Raw genomic sequence first — 19,584 nt, 5'->3', positions numbered from 1 at the left:
GGGCAGCCCATCGTCAGGAAGCTATCATACTGACAACCCCAGATAATAGTGGAGATCTAGCGAGGTGCCGGTTGTGAAATATGGCTGTTGCTCGGTCTCCAGATGCTCTCTGTTATTGTTGCCGTACGTGCCGTTGTGGTCAAGTCAGCGAGGTGGCAGTGATCCTCATCCCGTTCTGCGTGGATGTTGAGCGAGGACTTGTTCTGCGCTGTTGCACTCGTCGCGGGTCTACAACAGGTGCACCCAAATCCCCATAGGGTAGGTGGATGATTTTCGGCGAGCATCACGTTGGGATGACGCCTTGAAATTGAGCATCTATCACCGTCTTCGGCAAATGGAAGGCCCCGACAGCAACACATCCAGCGTATCCACGAGCGGTGTAAAAGCAGAGGCCGAATTGTTTTTTTATTGCTGGGCTTACTCATACACCTGCAGTACACCTCAGTACATCCTCAGAATGTGCACTGCAATGCAAAACGGGGCGGGTATTGCCTTCCTGGCGCCGAGTCATATGTGTGCTCACTTCCACACATTTCTAAGAAGGAAATATACGTAGGCCTACTCGCGGGCCAATACAAGGCTGCAGACTAGTTATACAAACCCTAAACATGCCCAGCTATACAAGTGTGATGCAAAAGGGATGAAGAGAGGCCTTCTCGGTCTCTACGCCAAACGGTCATCTCCAATGCTACTACCGAGCTATACAGGTCTATGGGACCATGTTATCGTACGCTCAAGAACGTTTCAATAATCGCTAGTGGTCTTCACATGATCCTCGTCGGTCGTGCTATAGAACATCCCTTCGCTGCACAGCCAGTTGACCGCATTCCTACGTGCCAGTTTTCGTGTTAGAAACAATGTTACGATGACTCTGCCCTCCTTACTTGTCATCACGTAACTCACCTGATCTCCGGCTCCGCTGCTTTCCCTCTCATCCTCTGCACAATGTCCATGATGGGTGCCCCATCCTGCGTATTGGAATATTGCCTCACGAATTGAATGATCTGGTTCTGCAACGGGGTATACATATCGTTTCCGCCACCGCCCATCTCATTGCCACCACCAAAGTTGTTGTTATTGTTGTTGCCGTAGATGCCCGCCGCACCCCCATTGTTGGGTGCATACGCAGATTGGCCGTACGCTGTCGCATTCTGGCCGTCCATGTACCCCGCACCGCCGATATTTTGCTGCTGTTGTCCACCGTTCAAAGGCCCTTTCGTGAGGTAAAGGTGAACAAAGGTGGTGTCCAACATGTGGAAAGCGATTTCGTCCGGTGTATCGACGGGTCGGAGGTTGAATCCGATCAGAGACTTCTTCTGGTTGAACACCCGAAGGTGCCCCGTGGCGCGTACGTATGATGATTTCCTGAGAACAAATGGAGGTCAATCAGAACATGCCGAAGAATAATGCCGCAAGGTGACACCTACTGGAAAACGTCTCGTCTCTCCGCATCCAGGTCAGATTCGTCCTTATCCCAGAACTTCTTCACCTCGATAGTCCCGGTCCCGTCATCGATGATGTAGCTGATGTGTGTAGACTGCTGGTGCATATCACTGATGACTCCCACGATTGCGCACTGTGCATGCAAAAAATGAGCCGCCTACTCCTCTCATACCTGACTTCGAACGGATGAATACCTGCGACAACTCTTGGCCATCAATAGCATGAGGACCGTCAGGAACAGTCTGCTTGGCATCCAAAAGCTGTTTGATCGTGACAGGTCGAAGAGACTGGTTGCCACCACCGGTGCGCTGCAAACGTAATGTAATCAGGCTTAGCTTTCGATGAGTGCCCAGACTGCAAAAACGAGCCCAGATATTTTTACCTTTCGCCCACTGGGACTATCCTGTGACGCCGACATACCACCACCGCCAGGCGAGAAGAAACCTCCGCCGCCGCCGCCACCCCCTCCCATGTTGTTGCCTCCCCCGGAGTAATCCTGGTATCCTCCCCCACCCCCACCGCCCCCGCCGGCGCCGCCGTAGCCTCCATATCCCCCCGTCGCACCACCGCCCCCACCACCTCCACCTTGGTTGCCACCTTGCGCTCCGCCGTACCCGCCATAACCGCCGTAACCTCCGTAGTCTACACAATGCGATGCCAACGACGTTTAGTGCTTCGTGACCTCCGTAAGTCATCGTCTGCGAGAGATGAGTACTTACTTCCTCCTCCCATCATTCTTACAGACTTTATCAGTTCCGTAGAGAGTATTCCTCCTAGTCGGTTATATGTGTGAGTGACTGAGCTCCTGGTATGGACTGCACAAGGGTGAGGGGATTTGGCCGTTCAAGGTGGGGAACCCTGGAGAGGCGAATTGGGGAAGTGGAATCCGGACACCGTTTTAATTACCGGACAATCCAACCCCGACGCACGTGATTACTGTGTAAAACTATGGTTTTCATTTCAACGCGTCCTCCACGCGTTCTGCTCTGAGAAGCAACATATATACTGTACGTACATACATATATATGTACCAAAAGGATTCAAATGAGCGCCCCGGCGGCCAGTGGACGGAAGCATTCCACAGCGAATTGTTTACCAGCTTTCGCTATGGATGTCTTACGGAGGTGTGCCTTCTTCAGCGGTCTTTTTAGGCATGATTCACTCCTCTGCGCTCGTTCCGCCGGGTTCAGCAGTAGCGAGCGATGCGTCCCTCAGTCCTCCTCAGCATTCCAGGTTCGTTTGCTCGCTCGCTAAGTCCGAAGTCCCGAACTCTCCTAAGAAGTCTTACTCAACTTTTCGGGTGGAAAAGCTGAAGTATCGCTGTCATGGTAACGTGCTACAACGATGGGTTTGACCACCAAGGCAGGCTGTTCGTCCGACATCCATCATCAGGAGTGGTATCCGGACTGTCGTACTCTCGTACGTATACGTTGACGGTTTTATCATGTTCCGTCGCGAGACGCTGGCTGATTCAGCAATGGTGGTAGATTGCTGTTGCTACTGCTAGTGCCAGAACAATCCTTTCATGGAAACATCGAAAAGAATTCGCGTATGCCAAGGGACAGCAAGAGCCATTCCCGTCATCTCCCACGTCCCCGCCTCAAACATCTGGTGTCCCATGCTCTCCACCACCTCGACGTTCGTTTATGATGAAGTCGGATCTGGAAGAACAGCCGCTTTCGCCGCATACCGCAGCACATTGACCGTACTGCATCGGGGATGTTTTCGTCAAGCACCTGATATTTGCCGACACCTTGATGAGAGCGATGATGGGGCTAGCGCGGGCATCGGTGTCATTGTCGGACAACTTTGGCGTATCGTTGCCAACGGCGTATACTTCTAGATGGGCAATAGCGCCTTCCGGTCTCCCTTGTACAATAATTGTACATACCTAGGTTGGCCTTTCTCACCCAGGATGACAAGGTATATCGGGCGGGGTGTCCTCGGAGCCAGGCCGAAAAAATCACCAAAGTCTTGAAGTTCTCGTTCCCCGTTGATGTGAAGAGTCACTGTGTGCATTCCTGATGTCCAAGTTGCAGTTGCAGTCTCGGATGTCGGTTTTCGGCAAGGCTGCAAGTCGCCCGTTCCCGCGTCAGGACAGAGAGGTCACGCGACAAACGATCCTGGCTTTGGTCGAGTTCGGTTCATTGTTCCCAGGTTCTTGCGGGTTACAAAGGTGTGGTCCTGCCCTTTTTCTATGCGGCTACCTCTACGAGGAATTTGAACCCGGAGTCGGCAATGTCCGACGATTGACGCGCGCGGCGAGGTTGCGTTTGGTCAACTTTGAACCGGCGCAAGTTGGACATTCCCTTCTTCGAACTCCCGCACTCGCATTGCAGTCAAATCGCTGGTATAACACATAACCCACGGGCAGACAGCACAGCACCACAGAACTCCAACCCTCCCAAGCACAGACGGTGGAGGAACAAGAAGTCAGGGAGGCCCACTATCTCTATTGCAATCGTGGGAAAAGAGCGCACTGCCATTTCAGGTGGCGCTGGACCGTCAACCACACAGCACGATGGCAAAGAAGCGAGGGCGCCCCAACTGGGAAGGGGACGACAGCGGCGCAGACGAGTCAGAGCCAGAAACAAGCCTGGCTAGGCCGCCTAAGCGCCGCCAAACGACATCCGCATGGTGGGGTCGTCCGTTCTCCAGCGTTGTGTCCGCGCTTTCCAATTTGCTGTGGACGCCGGACGCGGTGGCCCCAAACGGCGCCAGTGAAAGCGGTACGGAGGGCGTAAGAGTGTACACGCTCTCTTCAGTCACTGTGGAGCGCACTGAAAGAGGACCCGACGCAGGGGTGGTTACGGGGACTTGTTCGGACGTCGAGGAGGACGTTACGTCGGCTTCTATAGTGAGTCGCTGCGGTACGCGCATTATTATCACCCCACCAAGCGATACGGCGTCGGTCGTCGATCTCGACAGTGATGAGGAGACGGTAGCTACTGTTCCAATTTCGGAATGTTTCGAGGAGGTAGTGGAGGAAGAGATTCAGGAAACGCGGACGGAAACTGTGCTTGGCGAGGAGGAGAAGGCGGCTGCTGACGAGCCCATCACATTGGACGACCTGATAGAGGAGGAGCCGTCTACGCGGGTTGAGAGGGATACAGTCGGTGGTGATCGAGTGATTCATAAGGAACCAGAAGTGATCGTTATCGACGATGATAGCGATTGCGTCCCCTCGGTGGACATCGAGCCACCAACGTCACCACACTCAACGGAAGCAGATGAGGCGAAGAGGTTGCCGTCTGACATACCGAGCCGCGACGACGGCTATCACCCCTTCTTCGAGCCGCAACGGACAGGCCGGCCTGCGAAAAGAGACGACAATTCACAACCGGACAGTTTACAACGACTGAATGGAGATTCGCACGTTGAATACCCGAGTCCAGAAGATTCACCAGAGAAGGGTGCGAAATCCTTTTCAAACGCCGCGACTCCCAATGCTGGCATCCGAACACTAAGGAGAAACGAGGAAAAGGAGAACTTTATGGGGCGTCAATCAGTTTTCACCGTGAGATCTCAGGATTCCTCATTAGCCGGATCAACGGCGTCCTCCTTTGGACGGAGTTCCTTATCACGGTCGATATTAAAACCAAAGGTAATGCGACCGGGATATCCGCAGTGTGCAGCCTGTCCTCACTTCAATTTGCCTTCTAGTCCAAGAAAGAAAGGGAGATGAACAGGCTGAAACTGTTACGGCATTTCATGCCGGATCGGTGGGGTGCCGCGCTGAAAGGTATGCCGGAATGCGGCGGAGTAGGGTTTACATGCTGCCGGAGCTGACTTGTGTTCAAAGTTCGACATCCTGGACGTGCTGGGGATTTCAGCCTACGGCAAAGCATCGCTGGGTCGTTACGGTAAGCGAAGCCTGACTATAATTCCATGAGGTCTCCCTTTACTAAGGCAAGTTGTAGGAGTCGACGCACGAACAATCAGCGCCCAGGGATATTACGACCTGATCCGGTCAGCCTGGAACACATTCAGGCTAGGATTCAGGAATACAAGTTCTTGAAGCCCAAGATTGACGTGTACAGGAAGACGTGAGTGCCCATGTCACCCTTGACGATGCGTTCTTTCTCGCAACAATGTGCTAAACTGCAAGCATGCACCTAGGCAACCGCTGCCCGCAAAAGTTTCAACGCCATTATACGATGAACTCCTCGCAAAGCAAAAGAAGGTGGAGGAGCAGGTATGGACTCGCGGGGCTAGAGGGCAAACCATGTTCGCTCTAGCGCTCTAACATATTCTCTCGTAATCCACAGTTGAAAAGCCTGCGGTTGGAGATCTCCAAGGGTGAAACCGTGAGTAACATCAAGCTGTGCCACAACCGTTTGCCTCTACTAACGGTCGTTGCTTTGCTCAGGAGGAGGAATACCCAGCTCTCACGGAAGAGCAAGAAGACGAAATCGACGATGCCCTAGAAAGTGATCCAAGAGCAGTTGTGGCAGACGCCTTCAAGATCAAGATATCCACCCGCGATTTGCGTACTCTCATGGACGGCAATTGGCTGAATGATGAAGTATGCTATCGTGCCTGCGGAAAGGCGTTGGAAACACTGCATCTGCTGACATTTTGGCCCCCCTAGATCATCAATATTTATGGGCAGCTGATTATGCATCGTGCTCAAGAAGATATCAATAACATATATCCCAAGATCCATTGCTTCAACACGTTTTTCTATGCGAACATGTCCAAGAACTATAACTTGGTTCGCAAATGGACAAAGAAAGTGGGTTTTCATGAATGTCAAAGGAATGGACACTGCGCACCGGCTTACCGTCGACTTCTGACTCCTCCCTCTTTTAGATTGACATCTTTGCATTGGACTACGTGATTGTACCCGTTCACTTGGGCAATCATTGGACATGCTCCGTACTGAACTTCAAGGAGAAGCGAGTCGAGTACTATGACTCATTGCATGGGTCGGCTGCGAACGTTCTAAGGGTGGGTGTCTCAGTTTGCGACGGGTTTTGAAGCAGCGTGGGTTTGCTAAACGAACGTGACCTCCAGATTATGCGGTCGTACCTTGAGCAAGAATCGATGGACAAGAAGAAGCAGAAGTTCGACTTTTCAGCGTGGACAGACTATGCGCCAAGGGTAGGATGTCATATTGGTGGCTGATGCACAAGATAGAGGATCTAACTGTACCCTCTTTCCGCAGGACTGCCCAGCGCAACTGAACGGCAACGACTGCGGGGTGTTCACCTGCCTGTTCATGGAATACACTGCGCGCGAGCAACACTTTGATTTTGACGGGACTAGCATGCCTTACTTTAGACGGCGGATCATGTGGGAGATTATGAAGACGAAGCTCATGTGAGGAGGGTCCCATGTCAAGAAGCAGAGCATCATTTTTGGAAGAATGTGTCCGTAAACACATGAACAGTATGGCTAAATTTTCGATTTGCGATGTTCGTGAAAAATGCTATGCCTATGAACGGGTTGAAATCCGTCCGTTGGGTCCTGGTTCCTGAGAGAAAAAAAAAGGAAACGGAAGGAACGCTTACCGGCTGCGCGTACGAGAAGCCCTGGTCATCCGCAACACGTCGTGATTGGCTGAATCGGAGAGTCCTGACGGCCACGGATGCGTTCAAAAATCACCGTCACGGTCATGCGGCGGGTGTGGGGTAGGCGGACGCCGGTCAGTTGATTTGGCCGGCTGCTTGGGACTATTTGAATCCCATTCTTAAACGTTTTGAGTTTTGGGAGGCCCTTTCACATTAGGCGCGCTTAACAAATATAGTACTGTATTATTGACCGATCGATCCATCCGTTCGATGAAAACCCTCCCGACTGCGAAAACATCCCCCCCCCCCCCCCCCCCCCCCCCCCCATATCGCATTTCCATTCCCAGCTCCATCCTGCAAGCTAGTCCTTCTGCAAAGGTCTCTGTCTTGCGCCATCGTAGTAGCCGTCATGTCCCACGCTGCAGCCTGTCTCGCCGGCCGATCCCTCCGTCGTGCCGTGTCCCAACTCCGCCAGCAGACCCGCACACTCTCAACTTGCAGAGCAGCGAGTCCGTGGACTGCTTCCTTTCGCTTTGGCAGCTACCCAACAGCATTGTGTGCTTTTCCCGCAAGCGCAAGGCCTATTGGCTTGCGCTTCCATGGAAACCAAGCAACGGCAACCGCAGCGGCACCTGTGGAAACTGGGAACCCAATGCTCCGCGTTACACTGAGGTAAGCGTCGGTTTTTGCAGCAGTCCTTGCTTGGCAGGCGCTGAACGTACCTATTCACGTTCCCCAGCTTCAAAATCGAAGACCGGGCAGGGGCACTGGAAGAGGTTCTTCGGCAGCTTAGCAAACTCAACGTATCGTTGTCGCGCATCGAATCGCGACCCAGCCAAACTCGCGACTTTTACGAGATCTTCGTTGACTTCAACGCGGGAGAGGAGGCGCAAATCGAGAGGGTATCGACACAGCTGCAGAAAGTCGTGAAGGAGCTGCGTGTCGTGAGCAGCGGTGACACTGATCGAGGTGGGCGTCCGGAAGGCTGCAGGTGATGCGAGACGGTCAAACTGACCCTTCGCGTAATAGTCACACTGCAGAAGACTCCATGGTTCCCACGGAAGAAATCCGACATGGACACTTTCGCCGAGAAGGTCATGTCCTACGGACAGGTGCGAGCGTGGCCACTGTGGGTCTTCCCCACACTGAAGCACATCTGCTGATCGAATACCTCGCAAACAGGAGCTTGACGCTGATCATCCTGGGTTCAAAGACCCAGTATACAGGGAACGCCGTGCGGAGATTACGCGGATCGCACGGACATACAAATAGTATGTGATGGACGAGCTTTAACACTCGTAGCTTGTGCTAATTTTACTCCATTTTCAAAGCGGCGAGGCCGTGCCTCGAATCCAGTACACCGAGCAGGAGACCAAGACATGGTGAGATGCATTATGCTTTCAATGCCAAAGAGAACGATCTGACCATCATCTACGATGTAGGGGTATCGTCTACAAGAAGCTCACGGCTCTGTACAAGACACACGCGTGCCGGGAACATCAATATGTTCTTCCAGTGAGTAACTCTGTAACCGGAGTGCCTTGCAATCTACAAAGCTGATGGGTGGAGTTCCTGTAGTTACTGGAACACAATTGTGGATACGCCCCGGACAACATCCCTCAGGTAGAGGATGTGTCGAGGTTCATGAAGGAGTCGACTGGGTGGACACTGCGGCCCGTTATGGGTGCGTGCTGGACACGCATTTTGAACTTTCTTCACTACCCGAGTTGTGACTAATCCGGGCGAGGAACAGGTCTTCTGTCATCCCGTGACTTCTTGAACGCCTTGGCGTTCCGCGTCTTCCACAGCACACAATACATCCGTCACCATTCCGAACCTTTGTACACGCCGGAGCCGGACCTGTGCCATGAGCTGCTTGGTCACGTTCCGCTCTATGCTGACCCAGGTGAGTTTCGGAGTGTACAGAAAGCAATGTTGAGACGCCGATTTAACAATGAATTCCAGACTTTGCCGATTTCTCGCAGGTTCGCAGCTTCGTTGGGCGACTGAGTGGCGTGTATAAGCCCAATACTGACTTTCCTGTAGGAAATCGGCTTGGCATCTCTGGGAGCGTCAGACGAGGCTATCGAGAAGCTTGCAACGGTACGCTCTAAATTGAGGGCATGCTGGCACCTATCGCACTTACTAACTGCCATTTGCAATCCCAGATCTACTGGTTCACCGGTAAGGGCTCACCAGAGAGCCGTCAACAGCCTCGCAATCGAGATTCTTACAATACAATGACTTTGCAGTGGAGTTTGGACTGTGCCGGCAAGGCAATGAGATCAAAGCGTATGGCGCAGGTTTACTCTCCAGTTTCGGGGAGTTGGAGGTAGGTCCATGCTTCATTTACGTGAGAGTAATCTTATCGGTCTGCTGATGGCGAACGTTTTAGTACTGTTTGAGCGACAAGCCAAAGAAGGTGCCTTTTGACCCCAAGGTCGCCGCTGTGCAGAAATACCCGTATGTGGCTGCTATGACCAAGTGGCTAGTGAACAGAATGTGTCGTTGCTGATCAACTCTCTCCGTTGTGCAGAATCACCGAGTACCAACCATTGTACTTTGTGGCCGAGAGTTTCAAGGTAAGGTTTGCAGTGGGAGCCCGTGTGGGTTGTCATAAACTTAAGCTGATCGCATCTGCTTCCAGGACATGAAAGAGCAAGTCAGGTACTTGAAAGATTCGATTGGAATGCTTGTGAAGCTAGCGCAATGCTGGGACACCACCCAGCAACTAACTATCACGTTAACTAACACACCTGCATTATAGGGACTACGCAACCGATTCGATCGACAGACCATTTGTGCCGCGATACAACGCATTAACCGAGTCCATTGAGGTTCTTGACACAAAGGATAAGACGGTCCGTCACGCGCAGAACATCAAGGGCGAATTGACTCGTCTCATCTCGGCCGTGGAGAAACTTCACCTCTGAAGAATTCTGTATGTCGACTCTGGCTGAGATACCTTGTGGAGCAGAGACTGGTTGGGTGGACCGTCTCAATGCCCAATGGGTTTGTTTACATGTTCCTTGCACGATCATTTTGGATGCTGGGCCTTTTCACGCCGCACGAAAATGCATTATCATTGCATTACTTCATTCGATTTGACCCATGAGGGTAGCACGCAAGTGTATGAGGTAGCGTAGCTCGCGACATGGACATAGAGTAGCCTGCATAGCGTAGGGACTCCTGTGTTTGTGGTGATGGACGAATATATTTTATTCTGTAGCACCACTACTGAGTTGAAGAGGTGTTCCCATTGACGACAGATATATGCATTCCGTTTCCAAAGCGACTCGTCAGCGCACCAGTCGCTCCGCCGCTTCATTGCCAAGGTTATGGCTCGACAAGTGTTGTTTACCGTCCCTTTGCACTCTTCCCAGCCACCTTCTTTTCGCCAACACTCTTCGTCTTGCCCGCCGCCGACTCCCTCCTCGGTGCCGTCGCACCAGCAGCACCAGCCGCCACCTTCTTCGCCTCCTCCACCTTCCCCACTACGGCCCCACCCGCCTTCTTCTCCTTCTCCCTCTTCTCCAAAATCCTCGCCATCTCCGCCGCCTGATGATCCATCTGCTTCTCCAGATGCGACGACAGAGCGGCGAGATGACTGTCGATCGTCGCGGAGAGGATGTGGGCGATTTCGGCGGGGTAAAGTGTTTTGCTCCGCGGGATGTCCGATGTGGAGAGCAAGGGACTGGGCGGTGGGGATGTTGAGTCGGATGTGGGAGGGGTTGAGTCGACCTGGGTGACAGGGATGGGCACGGGTGCTTCGTGTGCTGCGGCTTCGATTAGCGATGGTGGGAAGAGGGTTGCTGGGTTGGGTTGTGGTGGGGGTGGGAGTTCGAGGGGTTTGATTGAGATAGGGGGTTCGGCGGCTGGTGTACGACCAGACACGGAATGTAAAACATCAGCACTTGGGGACGTGGGAAAAGATTGAGATCGGTCACTTACGTGATAGATCGACGACTGGGGCCGGTGCAGCGGCGGCTTTTCCTTCCTCCTCTGCCTTCAGCCGTGCGGCTTCCGCTTCCTCTTGCTACATCGATCAAGCGAAGGCATCAGCACTTCAATGATGCTGACGAGCCTACCCCGAAATTGTCTCAAACAGTCCACTCACCTCCCTCCGCTCCCTCTCCGCCTTCTCTCTCTCCCTCTCCATCGCACAGAACTCATTCCACCGCTCTTCCGGCACGGCATCTTTCAGCGGTTTCGCGTCAAAGGAGCCCTTCCCGCCTTTAGCTCGCCGGAATTCATCCGGCTGGTTGACGCGGTACTTCGCCGAATGCTGGTTGACGTCTTGCGATTGGGTGAAGACGAAGGAGATGAGGTCGATGTGGCGGAGGTAGCTGTGGGAAATATGGGGAAGGGAAGATCAGCAGGTGCGCACATGCATTTGACCGAATCAAGATGGCTTCTTACTTATCGGTGAAGAAATCGATCAAAGCGATGGCTTCCTGCTTCGTGAACGCCTGTGATTGGAAGCGGCGGTAGTTGAACGTCACGAGCGTCTCCAGGAAGAGGTGCTCGCAAAACTTCGCAGACTCTATCCCGCTCATGCTGATGGAATTCGTGCTCTCATGGCCGCCCTTGATCTCTTTGTCCAGTTGGAGCTGACCTAGACAGAGAAGTGTGTGATTAGCCACACCTGTCATTTCGAAATCTCAGCAAAATTTGCAGAGGATGGGTATTAGACTACCAATGAAATCCCGATGAGCGGCACAGAAAACCGTAATCCACACCGACAGCTGCCAGTTCGTGAATCCTTTGGTCATGGCGAACCAGCAAGCATCCACCAGGTAGCGGGCAAAAATGCCGTCCCTCTGCACTTCGTCTTCGAGATGCCGGTCTGATTTGATTTCCAGAGCCGCCGCTTGCGAGAGGGATAGAACGTGCTTGGGTGGAGGTGGAGGTGGATGAAGATGGAGCGCTTTTCGGATAGCCAGGCTGCATGGGGAGGAAGTAGATAATTCTCCAATTAATCCTGTGAGCCGAAGGCAGTTTTTGCGGCGCATGATACAGAGAAAATTCCGCTCGAACGTACTCTGCGCCCTTCGTATCACTCCGCAACACACAGCCCATAATCTTTTCGCTGTCCCCGTAGCTCAGCACCAAGCCCTCGTATTCAAGCGACGCATCGCTGCCGGCGGAAGCGGGGCGGGATGATGCACTCGAATTGACGTTAGCAACGCTTTTGGCGGCTATCGCTGGTAAGGCGTTGCTGCTGCCACTTTCCTTTGCTAATGCATCGGAGGAAGATGCAGTTGGTGCGCCTTTTTTGGAGGCCAGTTTGGTGGGTGCTGGCATAGTGAAGGTTTAAGATGTGGCTGTAGCCTTGAACCCGTATACATGTCGGACGCTTCCTTTTGCGAAAAACGCGTCGCGTCCGAAGGCGACTGAGTGACGCGTGTGTCATGCCTATTCCGTCCTTTCTGAGAAGCTGTCGAGATCGAGAGTAGTACTGTTCTGGATCTAGATTTAGATGGAAGAGGTTGGCACCAATCGCTAACATATGCAGATGAAGAAGGGTTTCTCATCGATTGAGTCGCTTCATCGTCATCGTAATTGGCATCGCTGCACCATCTTGCTGATCAACTGGAAACGCCGAGAGCTGTCCGACGAATGATGAGGTCTGATTTCGTGTTATGTTTCATTCTCAAAGCCTTTTCTGATATGACATTCTATACAGTAGCAACGATTGGTCCACCCTATGCATTGGTCGGCATCCGGCTCACGACGACGATCATAAGCAACGGTCGAGCCAAACGCGTGTGGATGAGGTCAGTCGGCTGGTGCCGACATAGCTCTGTGCTGTTGTGCTGTGGAGTCTTGAGGGTTGAGTTCCGTACCATTTTAGGCTTGGGATACACCTGCCAGGTCATCGAATGTCGCACCATTACGAAGCAGCATACCGCGAGCAGACGAGGAACAGCTAGCCCCGAAATCACACTTCTCGGCGGATAGACATTTCGCTCGAACCGCCGCCCTCGCAGCCGAGCCCGAGATCATTGCGCCGGTACCTGATTATGGGAGTATTTTCCCTCAGTTTAGTCGCGATGACGATGCTCCGACAGGGTCATCGCGGGCGTTGAATCAGTATCTGAGGAATGGGCAATCGGATCGGTCGGCCTGGAACGCGACCGAGTCGTTGGCGTTGGAGAATATGGTGATGGAGAACACTAACGATGTTATGGTGGAAGGTATGGATGTACCGCTTCTCTACATCGCGCCACCTTTGATTGGGTCTCATCATCCGCTCGTCAAAGCTGATCGTCCCATTTGCATCGAAACTTCAAGCCCGAGCACTCCTGGAGCACTGGGTCACCAGCGCTGCAAGTGTCGATAGTCGCCTCAGCGTAAACGCGGATGCATCTGCAAGCATCCGAGGGAAGATCACTTACGGGGGCGATGGAGGAGTGACGTACGATGACGCTGCTGCCCGGGCAGCCAACCTGGAACAGCAGCTGTGTGCGGCGACGGAAGGGAGACAGGTTAGAGCTATTGTGCAGGAGGCTGTGAGAGATGGCTGCGTCAAGGTAACTTGACATCGCCTTCACACTGCGAAGTGATCAAGAACTAAGCCCTGATGCAGTCAATAGGGGTTTCGCCACAATCACACAAGCATCCGGACGACCCACGTGCGGCATTGCAAGAAAGGCAGGACCTGGTCCGTGAGCGTCGCGAGAAGCAAAGACAGCAGAAAGTATTGGAGGTGGAGAGGAAGCTGGCGGACAAGCAGTCCAAAATGCTGCATCGGATGCAAACGAAAGGCATTGAGAGGTTGCGGTAAGAGACGCTGGCCCAGCTGCACTTCACAGATCAGGCTCGTCAGCTGATACGGTGGGTTCACTATGGCAGAAACAAAGATATCGCCCCAATACCGCCGGCACCGAAAGAAAAATGCGAGCGATGGAAAATGGAGATCGCCGTCCGAGCCGCGCGGGTCGCGCTCGAAGAGACGCTGGGTGAGAAGCTCCGACCAAAGTCACGGGCACGTAGGAGAGACGAAGAAGGAATGGAGAAGATGAGTCTTGCCCTTGTGTAAGTAATGCACATGTGCTCCGGATATCGCATGCGGAGCCCTTGAGCTTATCCGCCCTATCTTAGAGACGATCTTCTTGCTAATGATGATGCGGCGACAAGAGCACCTAATGCATCCACGGCAAATACATCGCGCACTCATCCCGCAAGAAGCCGGAAAGAAAACGGCGACCACACCCTCATTCACCAGAAACACTCGGCGCACAATATACCAAACGAGGTAGAAAACAGTGAAGAGAAGAAGCGACAGGAGATGAAACAGAAACGACTGGAATATGGTCGATGGCGTGCGGATGAGCTGTACTCACTGAAAAGGCTTAAAATGCTGAAGGCATGCCAATCGTTCTCAAAGTGACCTTCTAGACGACCTATGGATAACCGTTCCGTTCTAGACGTTCTTGGCCGCCTGGTGTCAGCTGGTGGTTGACCATCAACGCTCATTCCAGCAATGTCAGGTGAGGACGGATGAAGAAGCGCCTGCATCATGATAGATGAAGAGCTCATTTTCTTTCGTGCTCTAGATCGTTCGTCGCTGGCGTCTTCTGAACGGAATGTGGCAGGCTTGGAAAGCAGCTCGTCGCGCTCGGGTTCACAAACGGTATAATCTTATACCTCACATTCCCGGTCAATCCGTTGAGCGGAACTAACCGTCCCTTGTCTCTTGTTCCTCGTTTTCGTTTCTTTGATTAGAGCAGCCGAGGAGTTTGCCCGTCAACTCAAGCATGCGCAAGAGACGGCAACGATGGCGGCCAATTTCCACGCTAGCAGGCAGAAGTCTAAAGCGTTTCTGGCATGGGCTGCTTGGGCGAGGATGGAGAGTACGTGTGTTCGGACGTCAGATTATATGTCAACGCGCTTGTAAGCTGATAACATGAATCATTTGCTTTCCCATAGAAGAAGCCCGAACCCTCCGCCGCCAACACGAAGAACGCGCGAAACAGATGAAAGAGCTGCTGCTCAAAGTCGAGAAGAGACGGAAGCTCGAGGCTGAGGTCGAACAGAAGCGAGTTGAGACCGTGGTCGCGGATCTTAAAAGTATGGCGGAGGGTGCTGGTCGCAATGAAGCGAGGGTGGTGGCGGACGGTGCAGCTGAGATGGGCACGCCCGTTGTTGATGAGGCAGTCCAGACGGAAGCTGCCCTGAATTCGGCTTCCGATCGGCCAGTCGAAGATGATGCGGCTAGCATCACCGAGACCGGACACGCGCACACCGTAGCCAAACCTCGCCCTATCGCAAAACCAGCTCTGAAGCCTCGCCTGCCTATCCGAAGCGTGAAGGATCAGCAGATGATAGATGGTGCGTTCCTTCTCTGCTGCCGCACGTCTCCTCACACATTCTGACACCCGGGTGTTCTTTACTTGTTCATAGCAATGGAAGCCCGCCACGCCACCCGCCGCCTCAAACGCGAACAACTCGCCCTCGCCCGCGAAGCCCACGCCGCCGAACAGGCCGCCGCCCGCGCCGCCGCCGAAGCCGAAACCCTGCGCCAAGCCGAAGCCGAGAAAGAGCGTGCCCGCGCTGAACGCAAAGCACTCGAGGAAGCCGCGGCGGCCCGCAAAGCGCAGATCGAGGCTGTTAATGATATGATTAGGCGGTTTAGGGAGCGGTGGTGTGTTAGGGGGGTTTGGAGGGCGTGGGTGGGGTTGAGAGAGGAGGGGGTGAGATGTGCGGATGGAATGTGGCAGAAGAGATGGGTTAAGAGGTGGAGGGAACGGTGGGAGGCGAGAGTGAAGGAGAGGTGGGAGAGGGCTTGTAAGCTGCATAGAGGGAGGTGTGTCGCGGATATGTGGAGGCGGTGGAAGATGGTATTTTATTGTCATTACTTGATGGCCGCGGAGATATGAAAATGCGCTAACAATCATCATGAAACCAGACGCGTTCGGCACGCATGGAAAGCACGCAATTGGCCATCAAGCAAAGTCTGGTATCCGCCGAGCAACGAGGGTTCCAGCGCTGGCGGGATGCGTTCCACATCGCGCGCAAGCGGCGAATCGCGGCCGAGCAAGCGGCGTACGCGAAGGCGGATAACATGGCTCAGCGGTAAGTGTTTATAGCAGTACATTCGTCCCTCATGATGGGAACATTCCGTTCTGAATGATTCTGAATACCATCGCAGCCTCGTCCCAAAACGCTACATGCGCATGTGGCGAGCGTACGTCGCAGGCGAGAAGGAACAGAAATGGCGAGAATATCGGAAGGAAGTCCTGCGGAGCCGTGTGAAGGTTCGTCGCCGCATCTCACTTTGATCGTGGATCGTGAAAGGCAATCTTAACGCCATTTTTGCTCGTCATTAGGAAATCCTGGCACATTCACGGTTCGAGGCAACGCTAGAGACGGAGACGATCGCGGCCCAGGATCCGCATGAGGGAGATTTACGCTTTTTGGCATCTTGACGATGTGAGCCACGTAGCACATCAGCTCTGCTTAGCTTGCAAGTACTCCCCAATGGAATCCCGCCACCATCTAATGCGCCGCAGATCGTTGCAGTAACTTGCACCAAATTTGACTATTCTCTATCGCGCAAGTGGACCGGACTGCTATCCGTGGTAGCATTGATATGTTTCAATAATGTACAGTACTGTTACATCCTACTTCCTGCTGGGGATATATAACGCACTCATTCTCGAAAACGAAAGACTAGCCTACATACACGAAAGAGTGGGGTACTCGGCCATGAGCTACATAACACTGGAATGACGCATAGGAGTCCCTAGCCAACAACCTGTCTACTGCCCTCCTGATATGTCTTCTGACTGAAGAGCAAATGGTTCGGACTCTTCAGTGGTTGGTGTAGCACGCAGGACTTCGATGGAGGGGATGACGGTCTTGTCGGCTTGGAGGGCGGGTGGAGGAGGTTGTTTGGCCAACTCGTGCAGAAACCTGAGGGGAATGAGGAGCGATAAATAAAAGTCCGAGACGGCAAATGGTCAGGTTTCTTCCACCCACCATTGAATTGACGCAAACAAACACGCCGCGACTCCCATCAGCGCCAGCACGTGAAGGTTTCCACCTGTAGCCACCGCCAACGCTAAGAGTGAAAGGAACAGTCCCGCAAAGGACAGGTTCATGACTCCCTGCACGCGACTGTTGATGCCTGGCGTGAAGATCGAGTCCCAGACCTCCTCCAGAATGTTTTTGTTACGTGCTTGTCGCTGCTCGTCCAGCGTTCGCTCGGGTGCGTCGTGTACGACATGTGTTTTGGATTCGGCGAGATCTGCGGCCATTTCCTGCTCGATTGTGTCGTAGTCCTCTACATCTTTGTTCGCTTCTTGTTTAAAGTGCTGTGGAGATGAATCTGTCTCATGGGATGCCTCGAACTCTCCAATGGGCTCTTTTGCTTGTTGTGCGACAGAACGCTGACGCAGGGTGTTTTCAGCCTCAAATTCTTCGCGAGCAGTATATTCCTGTTCGGATGGGGCGTCGGATGTGGCAGCTGGCGCGATCGATGCTTCGTTTTCCTCGGTGGCGGACGAGGGTGTAGTGGGATGCGCAATGGGAACGACTGCGCTGGAGGGGACTGTGCTGGCGGCTTCCTTGATTGACGTTTGAGGGGTTGGCACATCAGACGCTTGCTCGTCCTTTTCCCCAACATCCCTTGGTGCGTCCGTTGGCACATCGCGAGAAGTCGACTGTGTGATTGGCTTCTCAATGTTAATCGGCAAAGCAGCCAGACCCGAGTTTACGTTCTCCTTATCATCGCAGCTTTCTTCTGCCAACGCGTCTCCTTTCGTTGCGACCTCAAAGTCCTTTGCCAGTTTCGCCAGACTCACTCCGATCGGCGTTCCCAGGTCAAGAGGAAGCGGCTCGTCGAGATCGATTTGATGCAGGGGTTTCCTCTCGACGACAACTATAGATTCGGAGTCGGTATCGACGTTGGAGAGACGCTCGCTGAAGGCATCCTCTTGGTCGTCCACTGTGCTTCCGGAAGCGGATGCCGGGGTGAGGGTGGGATTGGTTTGTTCTGGGACGGGATGGGAGGATGTGGTTCCAGTGGTACCCATCATTGCGGTTGGTTTGCGATTCTATCTTGGAAGTGCGTTCAGGTTCTGTTCCGGTGATAGGGGTTGTACGGAATACGTCTGCGTGCTGTAGAGTTTTTGAGGAGGGTCGTGGGAATCTTGTCTTGAAGCAAGGGCAGTCAGTTGTTCAGGGGCTTCCAGCTTTTACATCCTTTTACATGGTTTACGCAAGTGACGGCTTCGCACAGCGCGTAATGCTTGCACGCGCTTGCACAGCCCTCCTTATTACCACAACGCATCGTCGCATGCGGGCGACATAAGTGACTGTGACACTGATGACACTCGCATGGGAGTGAGAGTGACGTCCTTTTTCAGGCTTTCTGTGCATGCATCTGGCGACAAACCGCTTCATCGAAGAATAGGGGGAGTGACTAGCATCACTGTCGATCGTATTAGGTTCGCACTGCTGTTGGCCGCCTCCCTATTCTTCTGGGAAGCTAGTCCCGGCATCAATCGAGCAAACTCTCCGGCATCGGTAACGTTCCGTTCCGACGACCTCGCAGGGGAAACAGAGGAGAGATGGGACGAAAGACAAACGGATAAGGTGGCAAATGAGGACAGTTCTGCCAATTGGATAGTAATCTTCCCTACCGCCGAGTCTGATGCGGGTCCTTCCGTTTGAGGACCTCTCTTGTGTGGAGGGTGAGTGTAATTGGGACTGTTATATGAGGCCAGGCATGAACCGCGGACCGATGATGTCCTCCAACTGTACGGTCTTCTAAGCCGGCGTGATCCTTCGGCTTGCAGCAGAGAGATTCATCCGACGACGACAATGCTGCCTGGATACCTACATATTGCCAATACCATATGAAATTCGCCATCGCTAGACGGCGGAGTGACGCTTGTAGCTTGTTGGGAAATACATTGCCTGGCCTTCGTCCTCGTCGTCCAGTGCTATTTCTCGGCCTTCATGTTCCCTTTGAGAAAGCTCCGTTCCGTTTTCCGATACTCGATAAAGTCCATGCCTTTGAAACCAGGTCGTTTCTTACGCCGAAAACCGTCAGCCACATTCAGGCGAGGTTCCTCTCAACGCCATGTCGTCAGGTGCCAGAGCGAGTGCTTGCCACCAGCATTCAAGCGAGCCCGTCGGCAAGCGGAATCGCTCGAGCGGAAAAGCGCACAGCTGGAAATGCCCCGCAGCCGACATTCCAACTCCGCTCCTCGTGCAATCGCAGCTTGCGCATCTTCACGCTCGAGGCGTAAAAGCACCGCAATCGCACGTAGCATGCTCTTTGCTCTGCCGGTCGGACTGGCGCCCAAACGCAAACGTTCCTCGCTCTTCCACCATTCCCACAGACAGGGAGGAAACATAACAACGAAAAAGATAGAAATATGAACATGGAAATTGCCAAACGACATCAACAGCTATTCAGAAGAAGGGAGCCTCCCCGATGGCACCCGTTTCCATGCCCCACCGTATTCATTCTGCTTGACCCTGGACGACTCGCCGGCATAATCGGATGAACTATTTATTGCCCCCCCGTGAGGAGGGACAAAAGCCACCTTGCTGACGGTGCTTTTGAAGGGTAAGGTTCTTCCTGAGGAGAAGTCAGGAAATTGGAACCCCAGGC

General features: G+C 53.3%; 8 protein-coding genes across 8 annotated transcripts; 4 read left to right on the top strand and 4 right to left on the bottom strand.

Annotated features, from left to right (window-relative positions):
- Positions 1-366: 366 nt before the first annotated feature.
- On the bottom strand, positions 367-1,903 carry EV422DRAFT_521334 (uncharacterized protein). Its single transcript, XM_053069751.1, has 5 exons — positions 1,826-1,903; positions 1,638-1,751; positions 1,428-1,576; positions 904-1,365; positions 367-829 (listed from the first exon to the last, which is right to left on the bottom strand). The coding sequence occupies exons 1-5, from the start codon at positions 1,859-1,861 to the stop codon at positions 745-747; spliced, it is 846 nt and encodes a 281-aa protein (XP_052927578.1). The 5' UTR covers positions 1,862-1,903; the 3' UTR covers positions 367-744.
- A 1,762-nt stretch (positions 1,904-3,665) lies between these two features.
- On the top strand, positions 3,666-5,355 carry EV422DRAFT_359281 (uncharacterized protein). Its single transcript, XM_053066624.1, has one exon. It carries the CDS (start codon positions 3,965-3,967, stop codon positions 5,126-5,128), a length of 1,164 nt encoding a protein of 387 aa, XP_052927577.1. The 5' UTR covers positions 3,666-3,964; the 3' UTR covers positions 5,129-5,355.
- A 451-nt stretch (positions 5,356-5,806) lies between these two features.
- Positions 5,807-6,933, top strand: EV422DRAFT_359246 (uncharacterized protein). Its single transcript, XM_053066623.1, has 5 exons — positions 5,807-5,968; positions 6,035-6,178; positions 6,256-6,393; positions 6,460-6,546; positions 6,611-6,933. The coding sequence occupies exons 1-5, from the start codon at positions 5,942-5,944 to the stop codon at positions 6,767-6,769; spliced, it is 555 nt and encodes a 184-aa protein (XP_052927576.1). The 5' UTR covers positions 5,807-5,941; the 3' UTR covers positions 6,770-6,933.
- A 322-nt stretch (positions 6,934-7,255) lies between these two features.
- Positions 7,256-10,188, top strand: EV422DRAFT_521328 (Biopterin-dependent aromatic amino acid hydroxylase-domain-containing protein). The gene is made up of 16 exons (XM_053069750.1): positions 7,256-7,628; positions 7,696-7,925; positions 7,986-8,068; positions 8,139-8,227; positions 8,288-8,338; positions 8,399-8,471; positions 8,535-8,640; positions 8,710-8,862; positions 8,922-8,941; positions 9,003-9,059; positions 9,125-9,140; positions 9,209-9,288; positions 9,352-9,419; positions 9,493-9,538; positions 9,604-9,623; positions 9,724-10,188. The coding sequence occupies exons 1-16, from the start codon at positions 7,366-7,368 to the stop codon at positions 9,887-9,889; spliced, it is 1,521 nt and encodes a 506-aa protein (XP_052927575.1). The 5' UTR covers positions 7,256-7,365; the 3' UTR covers positions 9,890-10,188.
- On the bottom strand, positions 10,189-12,298 carry EV422DRAFT_521322 (uncharacterized protein). Its single transcript, XM_053069749.1, has 6 exons — positions 11,998-12,298; positions 11,653-11,900; positions 11,376-11,571; positions 11,074-11,302; positions 10,908-10,992; positions 10,189-10,831 (listed from the first exon to the last, which is right to left on the bottom strand). Exons 1-6 carry the CDS (start codon positions 12,258-12,260, stop codon positions 10,314-10,316), a joined length of 1,539 nt encoding a protein of 512 aa, XP_052927574.1. The 5' UTR covers positions 12,261-12,298; the 3' UTR covers positions 10,189-10,313.
- On the top strand, positions 12,287-16,875 carry EV422DRAFT_618381 (uncharacterized protein). Its single transcript, XM_053074034.1, has 16 exons — positions 12,287-12,583; positions 12,643-12,733; positions 12,811-13,153; positions 13,251-13,489; positions 13,546-13,739; positions 13,812-13,994; positions 14,061-14,325; positions 14,387-14,449; positions 14,516-14,592; positions 14,685-14,812; positions 14,889-15,290; positions 15,363-15,799; positions 15,868-16,034; positions 16,111-16,216; positions 16,289-16,564; positions 16,631-16,875. Exons 1-15 carry the CDS (start codon positions 12,576-12,578, stop codon positions 16,385-16,387), a joined length of 2,802 nt encoding a protein of 933 aa, XP_052927573.1. The 5' UTR covers positions 12,287-12,575; the 3' UTR covers positions 16,388-16,564; positions 16,631-16,875.
- On the bottom strand, positions 16,721-17,998 carry EV422DRAFT_565468 (ER protein Pkr1-domain-containing protein; the record flags this gene model as incomplete). The annotated part of the gene is made up of 2 exons (XM_053072320.1): positions 16,721-16,874; positions 16,941-17,998. 2 exons carry the CDS (start codon positions 17,996-17,998, stop codon positions 16,721-16,723), a joined length of 1,212 nt encoding a protein of 403 aa, XP_052927572.1.
- A 251-nt stretch (positions 17,999-18,249) lies between these two features.
- Positions 18,250-19,551, bottom strand: EV422DRAFT_577054 (uncharacterized protein). The gene is made up of 3 exons (XM_053073247.1): positions 19,135-19,551; positions 18,704-18,800; positions 18,250-18,671 (listed from the first exon to the last, which is right to left on the bottom strand). The coding sequence occupies exons 1-3, from the start codon at positions 19,370-19,372 to the stop codon at positions 18,362-18,364; spliced, it is 645 nt and encodes a 214-aa protein (XP_052927571.1). The 5' UTR covers positions 19,373-19,551; the 3' UTR covers positions 18,250-18,361.
- Between the last annotated feature and the right edge of the window lie 33 nt (positions 19,552-19,584).

The sequence above is a fragment of the Fimicolochytrium jonesii genome (genome assembly GCF_025526975.1).
Source record: "Fimicolochytrium jonesii strain JEL569 chromosome Unknown EV422scaffold_5, whole genome shotgun sequence".
Lineage (NCBI taxonomy): Eukaryota > Fungi > Chytridiomycota > Chytridiomycetes > Spizellomycetales > Powellomycetaceae > Fimicolochytrium > Fimicolochytrium jonesii.
The sequence above is the reverse complement of the archived record's forward strand: the minus strand, read 5'-3'. Positions and strand labels throughout refer to the sequence as shown.